Raw genomic sequence first — 21,282 nt, 5'->3', positions numbered from 1 at the left:
GGCCCCAGGGTCAGGGGTTCTGGTGTTAGGGTGGGGCTGTATTGATTATATAGTGAAAGTGCATTAATTCTTTGAAAATCTTCTTCTCTGCTCCTGGGTATTAAATAAAGGAACTAAGTACATAGTTATGATGATCAAGAGTGCCTCTTCCAAAATTGTGAAATTCATGGCCCCAGGGTCAGGGGTTCTGGTGTTAGGGCGGGGCTCTATAAATTATATAGTGAAAGTGCATTAATTCTTCGAAAATCTTCTTCTTTGATCCTGGGTATTTAATAATGTAACTAAGTACATAGTTATGATGAGGAGGTGGGCCTCTTCCAGAATTGTGAAAGCCATGGCCCCTGGGTCAGGGGTTTTGGTGTTAGGGCGGGGCTCTATTGATTATATAGTAAAAATGCTTTAATTTTTTGAAAATCTTCTTCTCTACTCCTGGGTATTAAATAAAGGAACTAAGTACATAGTTATGATGAGCAAGAGTGCCTCTTCCAAAATTGTGAATTTCATGGCCCCAGGGTCAGGGGTTCTGGTGTTAGGGTGGGGCTGTATTGATTATATAGTGAAAATGCATTGATTCTTTGAAAATCTTCTTCTCTGCTACTGGAGACTATTTAAACGCATAGGGATGCCTTTTCAAAAATTGTGAATTTCATGGCCCCAGGGTCAGGGGTTCTGGTGTTAGGGCGGGGCTCTATTGATTATATAGTGAAAATGCATTGATTCTTTGAAAAACTTCTTCTCTGCTACTGGAGATTATTTAAACAAACTAAGTGCATGATTATGATAGACAAGGATGCCTCTTCCAAAATTTTTAAATATATGGCCTCAGTTTTTGGGGTTCTTGAGGAGGGGGGGGGCTAGGGCAACAATGCTTCATCTATCAGTGTATTTAACTTCTAAATTGTTGTATTATACTCAGGTGACCGTTAAGGCCCTTGGGCCTCTTGTTGTCTGTCTTCATGCGATGTGCGTTAACATTTGAACATTTTTAGCTTCTTCCCTGGAACCCCTCAACCAATTTCAACCAAATTTGGCATATAGCATCTATGGGTGAAGGGGAACAAAAATTGTGAATTTCATGGTCCCTGCCCCCCTGGGACCTGAGGGGTGGGGCTAAAACCACCAAAATTAGTGCAACCTTTAAAAATCTTCTTCTTTACTCCTGGACATCAAGCAGTCAAACTGTTGGCATGATTGTAATAAGCATTGAGCCCTCTACCAAAATTGTGAAATTCATGGGCCCAGGGTGAGGGGTTCTGGTGCTATTGTGGGGCTTTTATAGATCATGTAGTGAAAGAGCATTATTTCTTTGAAAATCTTCTTCTCTGCTCCTGGGTATTAAATAAACGAAGTACATAGTTATGATGAGCAAGAGTGCCTCTTCCAAAATTGTGAATTTCAAATGGCCCCAGGGTCAGGGGTTCTTGTGTTAGAGCAGGGCTCTATTGATTATACAGTGAAAATGCATTAATTCTTTGAAAATTTTTTCTCTGCTCCTGGGTATTAAATAAACTAACTAAGTACATAGTTATGATGATCAAGAGTGTCTCTTCCAAAATTGTGAATTTCATGGCCCCAGGGTCAGGGGTTCTGGGGTTAGGGCAGGGCTCTATTGATAATATAGTGAAAATACATTAATTCATTGAAAATCTTCTCTGCTCCTGGGTATTAAATAAACTATTTAAGAACATAGTTATAGTGAACATGGGTTCCTTTTCAGAAATTATGAATTTCATGGCCCCTGGGTCAGGGGTTCAGGTGTTAGGGTGGGGCTCTATTGATTATGTAGTGAAATTGCATTATTTCTTTGAAAATCTTCTTCTCTGCTCTTGGGTTTTAATTAAACTAACTTAGTACATAGTTATGATGAGCATGCATATGGTTGCCTCTTCCAAAATTGTGAATTTTATGGCTCCAGGGTGAGGGGTTCTGGTGTTAGGGCAGGGCTCTATTGATTATATAGTGAAAATGCATTAATTCTTTGAAAATCTTCTTCTCTGCTCTTTGGTATTAAATAACCTACACTACGGTCAACGAGGATCCCGTATTTTCCCGCGACCCCACGATGGTGTTTTAATCCTTTCCGCGATACACCATCGCGGTTTTATCATCGCGGTGATCGGGGGGACACGACATTACCGTGACGGTGTGCTCTACCATATTTTACTCAATGTGAAGTCGATAATCCTTCTGCTTAATTTCAAAGTAAAGATATTTGATTGTGAGTATATAAGATTGATTTTTTTTTTTTTAAATTTGGCTAAAACATGTGAAAATTCTAGAAATAATTTATAAAATCTTTTTTTTTTCAGTCTAAAGGGTGATACATGTATTTGAATGATACTTGGCATTTATTCTATTAAAATATTATCATTGTTGTAGTTTCTAATAAGTAACCTGAATTATATTGAGGAGATCTATAAATCAACATACATGTAATTTTTTTTATTGTAGTAAATATCGATTCGATTTATTTTATGCCCTTTTTACATCATAACAGTTTTTTTCATACAGTATTACTGCAATTGTTTTGTTTTTTTTTTCAAATTGAAAATTACAATGTGTATATCACTGAAAAAAATTAAATAAAAGCACATTTTTTCACGCCAAATTACCTCTTCCAACATGTTCAAATATTATTTACAATAATCCCGAATATTTGAATTAACGATATTGATCACCACCTAATTTGTTAGAATTATGGGCCTGAATTAAAAAAAACAGCTCTGTTCATCATGTTCAAATATTCTAAAAGAAGTCGACAATAGTTATTTTTATAAAGCATCTATTCCTTTGAAGATTTTATTCTGAGCGCCCTTTTTTTAATATTGTGACTATTTTACTTATTTAAAATGGTTAAATGAAGGAAAGGTTGTTTTCAATTGACAATTAAATCACTGAGTTATCGGATGATCAATAACTATGATCTACAAAATTAATGCATATGTATAATTACGGATAATTTAAGAACAATAAATGAACACAATATACATATATACTTGTCTCCACGTCATGCATTCTTTCTTTCCGTTTCTTTTCTTTCTTTCTTTTTTATTTTTGAAAGAGGCGTGAAATAAAAAGATAAATTAATCAAATATAAAGAAGAGACCTAAATAACTGCAAAGACTGGTTTTATCCTTTTAACTTTTTTTTTACTTCTATTCATTCTTGTTCTGTTGTGTTTTTTTCCTGTCGGGGGAGGTAACTTGCGTTTATGAAAACAATAATTTTTTACCTGAGATGGATAACACTAACCACGATGGTGTGGATTAGTTGAGGACCCGTACCGCGACAACACATGGTTTTACCTGAGTTACCTGTGTTAAACCGCGATCAATTTCACACCGCGAGGACTTGAGGTAAATACGGAAAATGTGTTGACTGTAGTGTAACTAAGTATATAGTTATGATGAGCAAGAGTGCCTCTTCCAAAATTGTGAATTTCATAGCCCCAGGGTCAGGGGTTCTGGTAATAGATGGGGCTCTATTAATTATATCGTGAAAATGCATTAATTCTTTGAAAATCTTCTTCTCTGCTCCTTGGTATTTAACTGATGAACTAAGTAGTACATAGTTATGATGAGTAAGAGTGTTTCTTCCAAAATTGTGAATTTCATGGCCCCAGGGTCAGGGGTTCTAGTGTTAGGGCAGGGCTCTATTGATAAAATAGTAAAAATACATTAATTCACTGAAAATTTTCTTTGCTCCTTGGTATTAAATAAACTATTTAAGAACAAAGTTATGGTGAACATGGCTTCCTTTTCAGAAATTATGAATTTCATGGTCCCTGGGTCAGGTGTTAAGGCGGGGCTCTATTGATTATATAGTGAAATTGCATTAATTCTTTGAAAATCTCCTTCTCTGCTCCTGGGTATTTTTCAAACAAAGGAAGTGCATGGTTATGATAAGGAAAAATGCCTCTTCCAAAATTGTGAAATTCGTGGTCCCAGGGTCAGGGGTTCGAGTGAAAAGGGGGGGGGGGCTCTATTGATTATATAGCGAAAATGCCTAATTTCTTTCAAAAAAAAAATTTTCTAATACTGGTTATAAAGCAAAGAAACAAGTGTATAATTATGATGAGCAGGGGTGCTTATTCCAGAATTGTAAGCTTATGGCCAATGGGCCAGATATTCTGGTGTAAGGATGGGGCTTTATTTTATTCAATAATATAGTGAAAATGCATTTCTTTGAAAATTTTCTATGCTTCTTGGCATATTCGAGGCAAACAGAGAAAAGTTTTAATATGCAAGGGTATTTTTACCAGAATTTAGAACACCTGGACCATTTAATCAAGTGCTCTGGTCCTGGCCAGTGCTCTATTAACTTGTATTCTGCTGAGCAAAGTTATTCCCCTTGCCATTTACCTTTTATAATAAATCACTGTGAATAATGTATTTGAATGCTTAATAGAATAAGAGAATTATGCAAGAATATTTATTATATAATACAAAGAGTACTTTCATAGTTTTAATGATAAGGTAGACTTGGAAATAATAAATGAATAAAATTGAGACAAAAATAACTTATCTTTTTTAATTGTTCTTCAAAGACCAAGAGAGGCCAATGTGAGAAGTACTAATGTAGGGTAAAAAAAATGGACATTTTGTTAATAGTCTGCATAGTAATAGTGATAAATGGGGGACAGATAGATACTAGACCAATTATTTTGTTGATGGAAATCATACTATTTTTCTTGCTTTTGGGCAACAAAGCTTCATTTATCAGTTTATGGATCTTCTAATTTGTTGTATTGTGCTCTGGTGACCGTTAAGGCCCTTGGGCCTCTTGTTTCAGTTTCTAATGCTAATCTGTTAATTTACTCTAATTAGGGCTCATTGTTTTGCTTTTACAATCAATTATCTTCTAGACCTCGCTGGACACATGGATGAAAAGAGACAAGCTATTTTTTTCACACTTCTTGATAATTACAAATGAAATTTTAGAAATTCAATTAATTCATGATTTAATAGTTTTACAGATACAGTCCCTGAAACGTTCTACTTTCCCTTTTTTCCGTTCGCTCACTGTTCGTTCAGCGTGCATTCACCGTTTGTTCATGTGTGTTCACCATTTGCTCCCTGTTCACAGTTCTGCATTTACCGTGCACTAGCGTTCACCATGCGCTCTCCATTTGTTTACTTAGCATTCACCTTGCGTTCAGCGATCACTTATCGTTCAGTCTTCACTGCCATATATTTTATTATTATTCTTACTTAGCTGTTAAATTATTTATTTAATAACTCTGGAAAATAAATGTTGTTATAAGTATGTACCTATGTAGAATGATGCTGAAAAATTAAATTTAAATACAGGCAATATACGGATACTTCAAGCACTGCACCATTTTGTTGCTATGTTAAAAACTACAAATCGTTAATGGAGAGATAATAATCCATATCAATTAATTTACCAACTGCAGCAAAATTACAAAAATATTTATTTCTAACTTTTTTTTTCAATTACTATAGAAATGCATATTAGAACTAGTTCTGAGAATTATGAATAGTACTGCAGATACCCAGTTAATTAAGTACAGGTCCACCTAAGAACCAGGCAAAATCAAATTTTTGTGATAAGTCAGTGTTTGAGAATCGACTTGAAACTTCACATGGTTATGCATCAGGACATATGTATTACATATATTCAATGATTTGGAAATGCTCAAGCTTGTTCAAATTTAATAGGCAATATATTGAGAAAAATATTATGAGCATGAGTAGTACAAATCTATACAATGGTATGAATATTGAAACCTTAAAAAATTAAAACAGCAAATGTTATGAGAGGAAGTGATAATGAACAACGAATCATCTATTTGAAAATTACGATTTTAAATTTTAAAAAGTTTGGAAAATTGCAAGTCTAGCGTTTACTACCCCGATAATTACTTCCAATATTAGTGCATTTCAGTTATCGTTCTTGATTTATGACCTAATTTGCCACTTGTGGGCGCTCCGTTGTTAAGTATGCTGATGCAGAAAAAATAGAATCAAATTAATTAAACATCAAATTTGGCATTTTATTATGTTTTAATTAATCTACTGAAAATTAAGGAATGTCTAACTTCAAACTAAACATCTTCTTTCCTTGAAATCTAGCGATACATTGGGTGTCAAATTTGATTGGGTTCAGGTTGCTCAAAGTTCCACACTTGTCTGTTGTCATATGCGGAATTAGCCTAAATTTTAGGCACGATTATAGTTTTACAGTTTGACTGCGTTATCAAAGATGCACAAGAGTTTATTACAGACTGCAAAGAAAATTGGTCTTCGCGTTAACGCACTTCAAACAATCGTTGCCAAACAGCAGTTTATTGAAACTCCAAATCATAAAGTTATGTTGGCGAGGAAATGCAGACTTATTCAAGTCATGCGACATTCGATTTGAGAACAACATAGCCTATGTAACACTTGATTGTGGTTATTTTAAGACACCATTATATATCTTACATTTATGGAATTATTTTCCGAAATCCTGCTGAAATATGGAAATTATCTCAGAAAAAGAGAGTTTGTGATGCAACATGTGCAGGTAAGTAGTTTTTTAAACTAACAGTGGGGAAAACCCTTTTGATGTCAACCAAAAATAATAACAACCTTTTTTCCATAAGTTTTAAGTGCCATAATTTTCGGTCTTTTTCAAAATTACTTCAAAGTTGGGTGTAATTATTTTTCTTCTTGGAAATCCTTCCTATGTATTAAAGGAGCACCCCATTTTATAAAATGGGTATAGATATTTATTTAAACTACCAATATTATAAAAAAAAATATCTTGCTTAAGACTTTAAAAATGTCTTTTAGGGATACGTAATGAAATCGTCTCATAATATTATATTTTATGCTTATTCAGAGTTTAAAATGCTGGGTAATATGCCTCTGCATTTAATTTTTCAGACAAGTTCAAGCTGCAGAAGAGTTCTTTCATCTTAATTCTCAAACAGTGGAGGTTTTCTCCTGTCCGAACTTCAAAATTTAGTGAAAAAAAAGGAGGAAAAGAACTTTACAAATGAAAGAATTTTCTAAAATCACATCAAGCAGAGAATCTGGTGCCTAATTTGTTGCGATTTACCACCTTAAAAGCTAGTGACAGTAGTGTAGGTAGAATGTCCTACATTGCGCATTACCTTTTGTAAAAAGGGAATAAAAATAAATACAAGTTGAGATTTAGTTGAGAAAACAACTGAAACCATCCAAAAGTAGAAGCACCACCAGTCCATTTAATTGACCAAGTTCAGAATTTTAAATATGCATGTCTTTTGAATGTGCATGTTTGCCTTGAAAAGTACTGTTTAAAAGGATTTTTTAAAATCATTTGGATGGAATGAAAAAGAACTGATATTGTAACAACTTTTCTATCTACTTTGTGTAATGCATTGTACATGCAATTTGTAAATTGTTAACATTAAACATGTTAAACCTTTTTGCAAACTGGTCATTGTTGATGTCATTTAAGAATAAACTTGGAAATTTTCATATTAAAACATTTAGTTTAGTATGTCGAACAACATATACATGGCATATTTGTTTAATATGCAATTAAAAATATCATATTGTTGCTCATATAATTGTATAGTAAATCAAATATTGCAGCTGCATGATTTTCTGCAGTTGAACAAAATCCTTTATGATAATATTCTAATTAATACTATTTAAGAGATATAAAGTTAATTCCAGAGTAAACTTGGTACACTGAATAGGAAAATTCATAATAATGTGATAAATGTAACCAAGAAACAATTACATGAAAGTTAAATTTAACACACAATGCACTTAGAATTAGGAAAAAATCTTGTCAAACTTCAAGCAATTTATCAAAATTTCTCAATAGTTTTCCTTTTCATAAAAAATTGTTAATTGATTTACTACTGTATCAAGCAATATCATATGAAAAAATATTGGCCAAATATGAAATATTCGACTTATCACCGATTGCCTGATTCTTACGTGGACCTGTACTTAAATATCTTTGGAGCAAATTAAATTGATAGTGTGGTTAAAAAATATTTATTTAAATCTAATACACTACATTTTTTTCTACTTTACATAATAAAGTCTATTGTTAGAGAGGAAAAAAGTCCTTCCTTCACAATAACTTTACGTTTGCCATTCGATATGATTAAGACCCCCCACCCCCTTCCACCTAAATCGGTTACTTAGTCAGTATTTCCAGTATGTTTTAATTTATATTTAAAAAGAAGTTAATGTGTTTTGCAGCACAAACAATTCAGTCTCAAAGCAAACATGCATCTAAAAAAGTCATTAAGCAATAGTAGTTCAAAATATACACGTGCCAATGGTGGTCCGGTATTTTAAATTGGCCAGGGAGTATGTTTCAAATTCATTCAACCAGTACAAACAATTCAGTCTCAAAGCAAACATGCATCTAAAAAAGTCATTAAGCAATAGTAGTTCAAAATATACACGTGCCAATGGTGGTCCGGTATTTTAAATTGGCCAGGGAGTATGTTTCAAATTCATTCAACCAGTTTATGCCTAATGTATTTTATTTATTGATTTATTTTTTTGGAAAAGTTGGAATCAGATCTAGAAATGATATAAATTGTTAAAACATCTTGGAAACACTACAGTGTAGCACTTCGCCTTTGGTGTGACGAGACTTTCACACCTGCATAGTGTCGAATGATTTTGATTGACAGGATTGACAGGACAAGCATGTGGACTTCCTGTTAACTTTGAAGCAGGAAAATAAAAAGCGATTATGACTGTCCAGGGATTTATCACTACCTTCTCAGGGGCCGAAATTCGGCCCCATTCCCAATTGAAAATGAGTTCAGTTTTTCCCAATTTGGCAGTATTTTTTCCCAATTGGTGAACAATGCTTTTATATTTAATTATCTTGGAAAAACACAGAGTAAAATTCAGAGCTCCAGATAATTTTTTACCTCAAAGTGTATTTACTCCCTGATTTTCAAATCAATGCAGATTTTGCTTTTCAGCAAAGTAATCAAAAAGTATTTTGTTAATCTTTTGCTCTTTTGACATCTAATGTGATTTTTAGTTTGTTATCGAAATAAGTGTTTTTGACAGAGGAATGCAAATAAAAAAGGACAGATTCTGCATTTATCAATTAGGTTAATGAAATATATATTAGATTTTGCTATATAAATTGTTGGCATCGATCCAGGTAAAAGTTTTAGAGTTACTGCCCGTTTGCATTAAAAGTCGTGTGGCGCTATTTATACATGTAGCAAAGGAGCATGTGGAAAGCAAAAAGCAATTATTTTCATACAATTAATAAAGGTTGTCGGCGGACTTAAGATGATATTATAGCTACAGAAAATGTTAAATATATAAGAAATGTTTAATAAACAGTGATTAAAAGGATAAATTAGACACCATGCGTGTTTTGTGCAATTTTGACAGTATCGACGTGTGCGCGTCAAGAACGAAAATTTGGATCTTATATGAACAATGGAAATCTGTGATATTTTCAAACAAAATACGAGTATTTAATATTCAAATCTTTCTCCCGAACTGGAAATCGACTTAGGTTATTCCGAATACGCTTACCTTTTGATAAAAATTCAGACACTGAGTTGACCTCAATTCACATAATTAGTTGAATCGTACTTGTATCATTCAATCCGTTGTACGCAGTACTTAGTGTAATACGTATTTATGATTGCTAATGCGTAATTTTGCACCCTATTTTAATTTTTAATGCGTATTTTGAAAAATTCAATGCATATTTCTGCAAATACGCACCTTATCTGGAGCTCTGAAAATTGTCACATTCTCTGTAATTTTCATCAATTTTACTCATTTAGCAAAGCTACAGTCATAACACATGTTTAAAAACACCGTAAAAACATTGCCAACTTTTAATCCGAATTTCCTCTGTTTTTCTGATTGGATATATTGTGTAATGGTATAGATTTATTAAAGTTATCTCCACCTACTCAATTGATCTACGGGTGAATGGTAAGAACTGTAGGCATTATCTCAGATAGAAAAATATATTTTCAATATTTTAATACATATTAAAAGAGGACTTCAAGAAAATGTGTACTTCTAGTAATTTTTTGAAGGAGGTTTATAATCTCCAGAAACAGATCTATAATGACCTAAATTGGAATCTCATTCACACATGTACTACCCTAAGTTGTATAGGTAACTACTTTATACTCATTGAAGTCAATTTTACTTTTATTAGTCAATTATTCATAATTGATCTTGTATGATGAAGTTGGATCATATTGAATTGTCTGGTTGGTTGCCCTAATTAGAGTTCATGCTGAAATGTTAAATGATTTACACCTGAATACATGATTTAAGCAACATTTTAAATTTTTCCCAATTTCATCAAATAGCCGATAATTTTTTCCCAATTCCCCCAAAATGGCGTTTCCCAAAATAGGCTGATAAATCCCTGTTGTCAAAAAAATGAATTTGTTGATAAAAGAAAGGTTACTTTCACTGCCTGATATATTTAGATAAAAATTAAGAATTTTTGTTTATATAAGTACATGTACATGCATTTGTGGAAAGGGGGGGGGCTAAACAGAATCTCTCTCTCTCTCTCTCATTTGTCCATTTAATCAAGACTATGACAACATATTACTTAAATATCAAGTTTTGCAAATTTAATCTATAACAAATAATATGAATGCGTCTTTGTATCATCTTGTCAGAGTATAATCACGGAGAATTGTCTACAGATAAATGTAGAAGTCTGCTCAATAAATAATCATAAAAATGAAAAGACACATAAATATATTATTGCATTAAATGTTTAAAATACGAGTGTATTTATGCAATATATTTTTTTTTCCTCATTATTTTACACGGAATCGCCTTGACACAGAAATACATGTATGGTTTTTACAACTGTTGTAATTCATTCCGAAAGTCAGTAATATCCTCTTCGAAAATCATTATATTAAATGGTTTTTTATATCAAATAAGAATAAACATTTTTATTTTACAACTAGAATAACAATTAATGCAATGTTTTACAGCGATAAAAATCGTGTGAATAAATGGCTGAATTTAAACATGATACATATTTGCAAAAATATTGTAAGAAACTTAATTAATAGTTTTACTTCATGTGCATGTTTCATCTTTCTTAGGACAATTTTTGAATATTTATTTATTTATTTATTTATTTATTTTGCACCTAACATTAGAATACAAAAGAATAGATACAATGCATGGAAAAGATCAGAGGAATTCCAAATAAATCGTTCATCTTGCTTTCACCGTTCGTTCACCGTTCACTTTGCGATCGCGTTCGGGCTCCATTCGTGTTCTGCGTTCGCTAACTGTTCACCTACCGTTCACCAAGTTGCGTTCAGTGTTCATACATCGTTCACTCACTGTTCGCTCAGCGTTCACTCACCGTTCAAGTGGGAAAGTAGAATGTTTCAGGGACTGTAACTACGGCTCTAAATTTGCACTGGCACTGCAAGTCAAAATTTTGTAAATGTGTATTGTCACTCTCTACCATCAGCTCATACATTCACCCCTGTCATTGGATTGCGTATATCACAGTGTTAAGTTTAAGTTTTTTTTGATTCATTATAATTAAATTCCTGCACTAATGTTTGTCTTTTAAGGTACTTGTTTACTCAGTAGATCTAGAACTATTAGTTTAATTTAAAATAATCCTCGGAATGTCATGTTTTTTACCTTATGTCAAAAATCTTGACACGAGCCCATTGCAGAGGTGTCTGAGGGAGGAACGAATGACAACTCTGCAATGGAAATTGATGTATCGAACTAACCACGTGTTCTTGTATTAATGAAAAATTAAGGATAGATCCACCAAAATATGACTCTAAACTTTTCTTAATTCACAAGTTTTAAGATGTACTTCAGTCTTCAGACCAATATTTGCAAATATAGGCTAGATGTAAGCATGATTGTGTGACATACCAGAATTTCCTCTGTCCTGTATAAATGAACCCTGTAGGTGTATAATTTACCTTTTGTAAACTTTTTTTTTTTTTAAATTAGGGTTAAATGCTTAAAAGTTGCTTTTTTTTTTTTCAGATCCTATATGCTAATATTTGTTTATTTATAAGTACGTATGTTTTTGGGAAGGGGAGGGTCTTTTTCATGCATACATATATTTCAGAAACATCCTAATTTTTATTAAACAATATGTTTTATTGATATCGATTGTTTTTATTACTGAATTTATCAATCATTTTGTCAAATAATTAATGCTATTATGATTTGTGTATTAAACTTTTGCCTGATTAGGGCCTGTATGTTTTTCAATTTATTTTATGGTTCCTTCGCGAATTCAGTCGCGAAATGACCGCAAATATTAGCGCTTTGCATAAGTCTTGCATCACTGTTAAATCTGAAATGATGGAGAACCCTGGCATTTAATAAACTAACTAAGTGCATAGTTATGAAGAGCATGGTTGCCTCTTCCAAAATTGTGAATTTCATGGCCCGGGGTTCTGGCGATGGGGCAGGGTTCTGTTGATATATATAGTGAAAATGCAATAATTCTTTGAAGATCTTGTTCTCTGCTCCTGGATATTAAATAAACTAAGTACAAAGTTAAGATGAACATGGCTGCCTCCTCAGTAATTATGAATTTCATGGCCCCTGGGTCAGGGGTTCTGGTGTTAGGGTGGGGTTCTATTAATTATATATCTCTGCTCCTGGGTATTTTTCAAACAAAGGAAGTGCATGGTTCTGATAAGGAAGAATGTCTCTTTTAAAATCTTGAAATTCATGGCCCCTGGGTCAGGGGTTCTGGTGAAAGGGGGGGGGGGGCTCTATTGATAATATAGTGAAAATGCATAATTTCTTTCAAAATATTTTTTCTACTACTGGTTATAAAGCAATTAAGAAACAAGTGTATAGTTATGATAAGCAAGGTTGCTTCTTCCAGAATTGTGAGTTCATGGCCAATGGGTCAGATTTTCTGTTGTAAGGGTGGGGCTTTATTTATTTAATAATATAGTGAAAATGCATTTCTTTGAAAATCTTCTATGCTTCTGGGTATATTTGAGGCAAACAGAGTAAAAGTTTTAATATGCAAGGGTATTTTTACCAGAATTTTGAACAACTGGACCATTTTGTCAAGTGTTCTGGTCCTGGCCAGGGCTCTATTAAGGAGGCTGGGGGGTCAACAAATTAACCATCAGATATAACTTAATTTTTTAGATATGATATCTTAAGCTGTCAACTATCATTTGGGAAACAAAAATTTCATACATTTGAGTTTTAAAATTTGATCATTTTTGTATATCTTTATATGGAGCTCTTCTTCTAAAGGAGATCAATATAGTCTGAAAATGGCCACAACTACCCAGCCCTCTTAACTTGTATTCTGCTGAGCAAAGTTATTCCCCTTTGCCTTTCACCTTTGATAATTATTCACTGTAAAGAATGTATTTTTGAAAGGTCAATAGAATAAGAAAATTATGCAAGAATATTTATTGTATAATACAAAAAGTACTTTCAAAGTTTTAATGATCAGGTAGACTTGGAAATAATAAATGAATAAAAACAAGAAAAAATAACATCTTTTTAAATGTTCTTCAAAGGCCAAGAGAGGCCAATGTGAGAAGTAATAACATGGGGTTAAAAAATAGACAGTTTGTTAATGGTCTGCATGGTAATAGTGTTAAATAGGGGACAGATAGATACTAGACCAATTATTTTCTTGATGCTAATCATACTATTTTTCTTGCTTTTCGGCAACAAAGCTTCATTTATCGGTTTATGGATCCTCTAAATTGTTGTATTATACTCAGGTGACCGTTAAGGCCCTTGAGCCTCTTGTTTTTTTTCAATGTTTGCATCTATCATACCTATGAGGGGTGATCAAAAAGTTCGCGAACTAATTGACAAGTTTTAATTCTCTGTGTTATTGGTCATTTTTAGTGATTTATATAAATTTCCATTGGTGACTGTATCTATTTAGTAGATCCAAGACATAGGATATACAGTGTTGTTGGTTTTTCACAAACACATTTTTTTTCAGTATGGAGTTCAAGAAATTCAGAACCATAATACGAAGCATAAAGCTGTGCTGAATTATAAACAGGGTGGATGGTTTGGGAAAGATCTGAACAAAGTTGATGGATATATATACAGTCCTGAGTGAGTAATATGTTTTCCTTTGGTCATAAAAGAAAGAAAAGTGGTTCAAGATAAACCTTAGATATCTTGTCGTAAAATGTGTTTATTTAAGCAAAAAGAAAAAAATTTTAGTGAAATTTGAACTGTGTGTATCTCTTAAATGCCACTTCAAACAAGGTTATACTGTAGGTATACTTTTTTCCGAGCAAGACATATTTATGCTTAACTACACAGTCGCAAAAAATCTGTGGAATTTCTTCCTTCTGGACTAAAAGTTCGTTCTTTTACATGGCATGATATATTCATTGATAAGTAATGAGACAAACAATTTTCATTTATGCAAAGTTCCAACAGTACAATTATATTTTATTCACTATTTAGCTCACCTGAGCCAAGCCTCAAGTGAGCTTTTCTGATCAAAATTTGTCTATTGTCTGTCATTCTCATTGTTGTTGAAGCCATTTTAAACTTCTCACATTTTTTTTTCTTCTCTAGAGTCACTGGGCCACTTTGAACCAAACTTGGCACAGAATATCCTTGAGTGAAAGGGATTTTATTTTTTTTTTTTCAAATGAAAAACACACCCTCTTCTATTGGGAGGTAATAAAGAAATATTGAAAATTGGAGAGTCATTTAAAAATCTTCTTCTCAAGAACCACTGGGCCAGAAAAAATGAAACTTATGTGAGAGCTTCCTGACATAGTTTAGATCTAAGATTGTCCATATCATGATCCCCAGGGGGTACAGTGGGACCACAATCTTCGAAAGAATATAATTATAGAAAAAAAAAGATTTAAAAATCTTCTTATCAAGAACAGCAATGCCATGATTAGTCTTATTTATATATGGAAGCATCTTTAGTTACTTTAAATTCAAGTTTGTTCGAATCATGACCCCTGGGAGTAGGGAGGGACCACAATGGGGGATCTAAGTTTTACATAGGAATACATAGGAAAAATCTTTAAAAATCATCTTCTGAAGAACAACAAAGTCATCATTTGTAATATATGAAAGCATCTTCAGGTAACGTAGATTCAAGTTTGTTAAAATCGTGACCCCCTTGGGTAGGTGGTGTACAATGAAGGATCAGAGTTTTACATAGGAATATATAGAGGGAAATAAGTCTTGAAAAATCTATTTCCAGGAACAGCAAAGCCATGATAAGTCATTTTGATATGGAAGCATCATCAGGTACTGTAGATTGAAATTTGTTCAAATCATGGCCCACAGGGATAGGGATTGGTTTCAATGGGTTATCAAAATTTTTCTTAAAAGGAATATGCAAGTGAAAAAAGAGTCAGCTGATGAAAGACAGAAGTGCGATTAGTGACTCAGGTGAGCATTGTGACCCATGGGCCTCTTTTATTTAAGGTATAATTTATGCATAAAGTTATCATGTGAGCAAACTGCTTGATCATCATCATAAAATGAAAACTTAAATTTATTTTTTTACCCAGGGATTTATCAGCCCAATATGAGAAAAGCCATTTTTTTGTATTTGGGAAAATTAAATGACAATTTGATGAAATTGGGAAAGTTAAAATTAAGGAAATATTTTAAAAATTAGAAAAACTTGATACTACCCCAGTTTACTAGTTTAATCCCTTTTTAACCTACTTTAAAAAACACTAGTACTTCTTTACATGTTGAGATGAGCTTATAATTTGTGAAAAAAAAAAAATAAATAATTCAAATCTTGATAGGGAAAAAATTGCAGCAGATCAGTATAATTTTTGTCCCTGCTTTCACTGAAAGTGGGGGATATCAATTTGGGTCTGTCTGTCCCTCCGTCTGTCTGTATTTATTTCTGTCTGTCTTTAACACTTTAGGTTCCGTGCAATATCTTGAGAAGCTTTAAAACTTTCGCAAAGAAATTGTACATAGCAAGGCCCTGTGGATTAAAGTAGACCCATATTGATTTTGAGGTCAAAAGTTTAAAGGTCAAGGGAAAAATACATTCCAGATGATAACTTTAATTTTCTTTGATCTTTCTTCAATAAAATTTAATGTCTTAACTCTCTATGATGTAAAGACCCCTATCGATTTTGAGGTCAAAAGGTCAGATTGATCAATTGATTGTTAGTCCCATTCAAGAACTTTTCACTTTTATAGAGATGTCACTGTATGCTGCTGAAGGGCTTCTAATTTAGACCTATACTCAGCACTCGGTGCCATTGAGTAGTGAGGGTTCTTTATTGTGCCAATGCCCACCGTGCTTTACATTTTAGGTTTGATGCGACACGGCGAACAAGAATGAACCCAGGCCGAACATAAAGCAAACGCCTTACCACTAGGCTACAGTGACTGATCTCAAAATTCTTACATTCTGTTTGTGTGTTACACTTTTGTTTCCAGAATATATCTTAAAAAGTCTTTGAGCTTTTGCAATGAAATTATGTATCACAATTTCTTATGGCATAAAGAGACCCCTAATGATTTTGAGGTCAAAGATCATAGATTAATACATTTTAAATTACTTTTCCAGATGATAACTTTAGATTTCTCTAAGCTTTCTTCAAGAAATTTAATATCATAACTCCTTTTGAAGTAAAGTAGACCTTTATCGATTTCTAAGGCAAAAGGTCAGAAGTCAAGGTCAGAAATTCATACATTCTGTCTGTGGAACACTTTTTACAAACTATATCTTAAACCTTTGACCGTTCATGGTAGCTTAGTCGGTAGAGCGCTCGCTCCGTGAATGGGAGGTCGTGAGTTTGAATCTCAGCCGTGACTGACCTAAGTCGATAAAAAATGGGTAGCAACTGTTCCTTCGCCATGCGCTCGGCACTTTAAAGGGAAAGTTGCGGGTCCTTCGGATGAGACCTTAAAAACCGAGGTCCTGTGTCACGGCAGATGTGGCACGATAAAGATCCCTCACTGCTCAGTGGCCCTGAGTGCCAAGTAAAGGTCAAAATTTGAAGCCCTTCACCGGTACATGGTGACATCTTATATGAGTGAAAATTTCTCGAATGGGACGTAAAACAACATACAATCAATCTTAAAACTTTGAGATTTTACAATGAAGTTTTATATCACAACTCCCCATGACCTTAAAAAAAACCATATTGGTTTACAGCTCAAAAGGTCAAATGTCAAGGTCAGAAATATATATTGCATATATAGTTTTTAGCTAATAATTTTAGTTTTCTGTAAGCTTATGCAATGAAACTTTTGGTCATGAATTTACTTTAAAAAGACTCTGATTGTCTTTAAGGCCAAAAGCTGAAAGGTTAAGGCTTACCTTTTTAGCTCACATGAGCCGAAGATTCAAGTGAGCTTTTCTGCTCGAAATTTGTCCATTGTCTGTCGTTGTCGTTGTTGTCGGCATCGTTGTAAACTTTTCACAATTTCATCTTCTCCAAAACCACTGGGCCAATTTCAACCAAACTTGGCACAAAGTATCCTTGGGTGACGGGGATTCAAGTTTGTTCAAATGAAGGGCCATGTTCTCTTTCAAGGGGAGATAATTACAAATTAGTGAAAAATTAATGACATCTTTTAAAGTCTTCTTCTCAAGAAACACTAGGCCAGGAAAGATGAAACTTAAGTAGAATCATCCTCAGGTAGTGTAGATCCAATTTTGTTTAAGTCATGACCCAAAGGGGTAGGGTGGGACCACAATTGACAAGCAAATTTTTACAAAGGAATATATAGGAAAAATCTTTAGAAGTCTTCTTCTCAAAAACAGGAAAGCCATGATTGGTCATATTTATTTGGAAGCATCCTCAGGTAGTGTAGATTCAGATTTGTTCAAATCATGACCCCTGGGGTAGGGTGGGGCCACAATGGAAGAGCAAAGTGATACATATGAATATATGAGAAAAATCTTTACAAATCATGTTCTCAAGAACAACAAAGCTATGATTGGTCATACTTATGTGGTAGCATCCTCAGGTAGTGCAGATTCCAGTTTGTTCAAATCATGACCCCGGGGGTAGGGTGGGGTCACAATGGATGATCAAAGTTTTACATAGGACTATATAGGAAAAATCTTTAAGAATCTTGTTTACAAGATCAGCAAACTATGATTGTTCATGTTTATATGGAAGCATCCTCAGGTAGTGTAAATTAACCCTAGTAGCGCTATATAAAATACACAGTGTTAGTGCTCTGAGCTGAATATTTTTGCCTGTGTTGGGGTTCATTTGTTGAAGCGATTTAATTCAGATTTTATTGAAAAAACGTAGACATATTATACATCAAAATGTTCAGCAGAGATAGGACTTCAATATTTTGATTGCCAGTTTTCATTCTTTGCATAAATAAGTAATTTACAGCTAAAGCAAATATATTACAAAAAACACAACTTTTTCTTCATGGGACTAAACTTTTATTCACTAAAATGCTTACTGATGGTAATACAGATAATTCTTTATACAGGGACATAGTTTTGGTACAACTTTTCAATGTTTATGTAGTCACATCGTAAGAAATACCATTGTTGATTTATCTTGATGTGGAATCTTGACATTTGCCATATTTCTCTCTTAATCTGGCTTCTTTAAACTATTTGATATGATTTTCTTTATTTCTGTTGTGTTTATATGAAATAAAACGCAGGTGAGTTAAGGCTAGGTATAGGCATTTCTATGCAAATAAACTAGTTAAAATGCCAAAGGACTATATTATACAGATATGAAAGAGCCAGTACACATTATGACGTCATATAATGACGTCATTGTTCCTTACTACACAAGATTATAATGGACATCAACAAAAAAATCTTCGGCACAAGGGCATGCTCTATTTTATTTAACTGAAAAAAGATATGTTTAGAAGCAAAATATTCTAAAGATTGCTGGTATTGCTGCAAAATATCAACAGCTCAGTTGTATAATTTCTATTTGTAAAGTTTTAAGTTGAATCAGGGTAAAAATGTACAGTCCAGTATAAGTTTCCTCAAATTCTGATCAAATGAGAGAATGCCTAGGATTTGTGCAGCAGTTTAATTGATCTATAGAATATTCTTCTTAGCATTATACAATTTTTATGTAAAATTAAATAAGATAATCCCTTGCGCTGAAGATGTTTTGTTGATGTGTTTTATTACCTCCAGTAGGTAAGATCAATGACGTCATAATATGACGTCATAATGTGTACTGGCTGTAACATATCCTGGGTACTAAGTATGCATAAGAAAATAAATCAAAACTTTCTCTGAATAATAAATATACCTCTTATGCGTTTTTATTAGCTCATTTGCATAGAACGCCTATTCCTAGCCTTAACTCACATGCGAATACTTAGGATCATTTTTAACTCTGACATATCGAACTCTACACCCGTGAATCCAACCTTGGCATGGGCCGATCGCCATCTAGAAAATTTCACATTTAAGGGGACCGACTGGGGTTTTCATTGCGCAATACTTCGTGCAGCATAGTAAAATAAAGCGTATTTACCCTTTTAAATCAACTATTTTTACATAATTTATAAAAATTAACAAATTTAGGAAATCTCAGGTTAAAATATCTAATTAAGTTTTTAAATTACTGATTTTTTAAACGATTTTTCAAATGATGGGTAGATAGACGTCGTAATAGTGTGTTTTTGACGTTATGAATAACCGAAGTTCTTGAAGCGGGGTCATTAATTATGCCATAAAATAAAAAGTATAAAATACATGCTCTTGAAATTTTTAACATAGGAAATTGAGAATCTAACAATCATTTTTATCATTTTTTTATGTCAATCTGTGGTATCTGTCATGTTTTGTTGTAATCCATAAAAACAGGAAAATATCATGAATTTTGACATTTTGAGATGCCCCCTCTGGAAACCAGACGGTAGAATTTTGTGTTTCTTGCACAAAATGTACAATATAGTATTACCCATCAAATAATATAATTTGAGCAAAAAGTCTATAGTAGCATTTGTATAATCTGCTCAGAAGTGCGAAAAAATGGTATTTTCCTATAGAATCCTATAGTAAATATACCTGTATTTTGAGATGGTCCCTAAAAAATAACCAGACAGTAGATTTTCACTAAACTTGGTATGTATACTGAAGTCAATGTAAGGTACATATGGTATAAAATTAAAGAGTTTCTCTATAGTATTTTTCACACAATTAAACCCCAGTCGGCTCCCTTAAAACATGTTTAGCATAATCTTCTTAGAAAATGTCGAAAACATCTTGTAAATATCTATCAAGTTTTTTACCGCGATTTTAGTCTCTAAACAAGTTTACTAGTGCATTGAAAAATGTTTTCTTGAGTACGCTGCCATTTTGAATCACGCGGAATAAACATGACCTTTTTACCTGTCTAAATTTACACAACCAATCACATTTCATATAAGTATATGGAATTTTTTATTCATTCAAACCTAATACCAAATAAGGAAAGTGCTTTTATTAGACAAAATTTCCATTGGCCACCTAAAATAGCGGTTTAAAAATATCGTCACCCGGAATATTCTGGGGTCAGATCACAGCACATGGCTTTGTTTACCGGAATATTCCAGGTTCAGCACTACTAGGGTTAAAGTTTGTTCAAATTATCACCACTGGGGTTAGGGTGGGGCCACAATGGACGAGCAAAGTTTTACATAGGCATATATAGGAAAAATCTTCTCATGAACAGCAAAGCCATGATTGGTCATTATCTATTTGGAAGCATCCTCAGGTGATGTAGATTCTAGTTCAAATCATGACCCCCAGGGGTGGGGCCACAACGGTGGAGTAAAGTTATACATAGGAATACATAGGAATTTTTTTTAAATCTTCTTCTCAAGAACAGCAAAGCCATGATTAGTTATATGAAAGAATCCTCAGGTAGTGTAGAGTCAGATTGTTCAAATCATGACCCCCAATGATAGGATGGGACCACAATGAAAGTTCAACGTATAGGAAAAAAAGCCACAGTTCAGCAAAGAAATGTGTAAGCATCCTTAGTGTTAATTCAAGTTTGTTCAAATCATACTCCCCCTTTTTTTAGGGGTAGGTCAGGGCCACTTTTATTCATTTATACTTTTTAAAACTGAACTTGTTTCTGCTTTTTTTCCTAGCCACAGTGCTCAGGTAAGTGACATGGCCCATGGGCCTCTTGTTTTTCTTTATCTTATTCCAGTTCTTTCACCCTTTTTCTTTTTTTCCTTAAAAGCGGGAGACAAAAATTCTTCAAATAAGCTTTTACAATATTAGATGTACACAATTTTGTAATTTCATTCATGTAGACTAAACAGAAAATACAAATCCATGGAAATATGACCTTAT

General features: G+C 33.3%; 1 protein-coding gene across 1 annotated transcript in view; it reads left to right on the top strand.

The window, feature by feature from the left end:
• Window positions 1-21,282, top strand: part of LOC133185588 (oxysterol-binding protein-related protein 1-like) — a 329,016-nt gene that overhangs the window by 230,716 nt on the left and 77,018 nt on the right. The window contains exon 21 of the mRNA XM_061320895.1: window positions 13,969-14,087. Within this exon, the coding sequence (XP_061176879.1) occupies window positions 13,969-14,087 (119 nt within the window). The remainder of the gene's footprint in view (window positions 1-13,968; window positions 14,088-21,282) is intronic.

The sequence above is a fragment of the Saccostrea echinata genome, unplaced genomic scaffold, assembly GCF_033153115.1.
Source record: "Saccostrea echinata isolate AGI-Se365-2 ecotype Australia unplaced genomic scaffold, CSIRO_AGI_Sech_v1 ptg000001l, whole genome shotgun sequence".
In the NCBI taxonomy this organism is placed as follows: Eukaryota; Metazoa; Mollusca; class Bivalvia; order Ostreida; family Ostreidae; genus Saccostrea; species Saccostrea echinata.
This window is presented reverse-complemented; position numbering and strand designations above follow the sequence as displayed.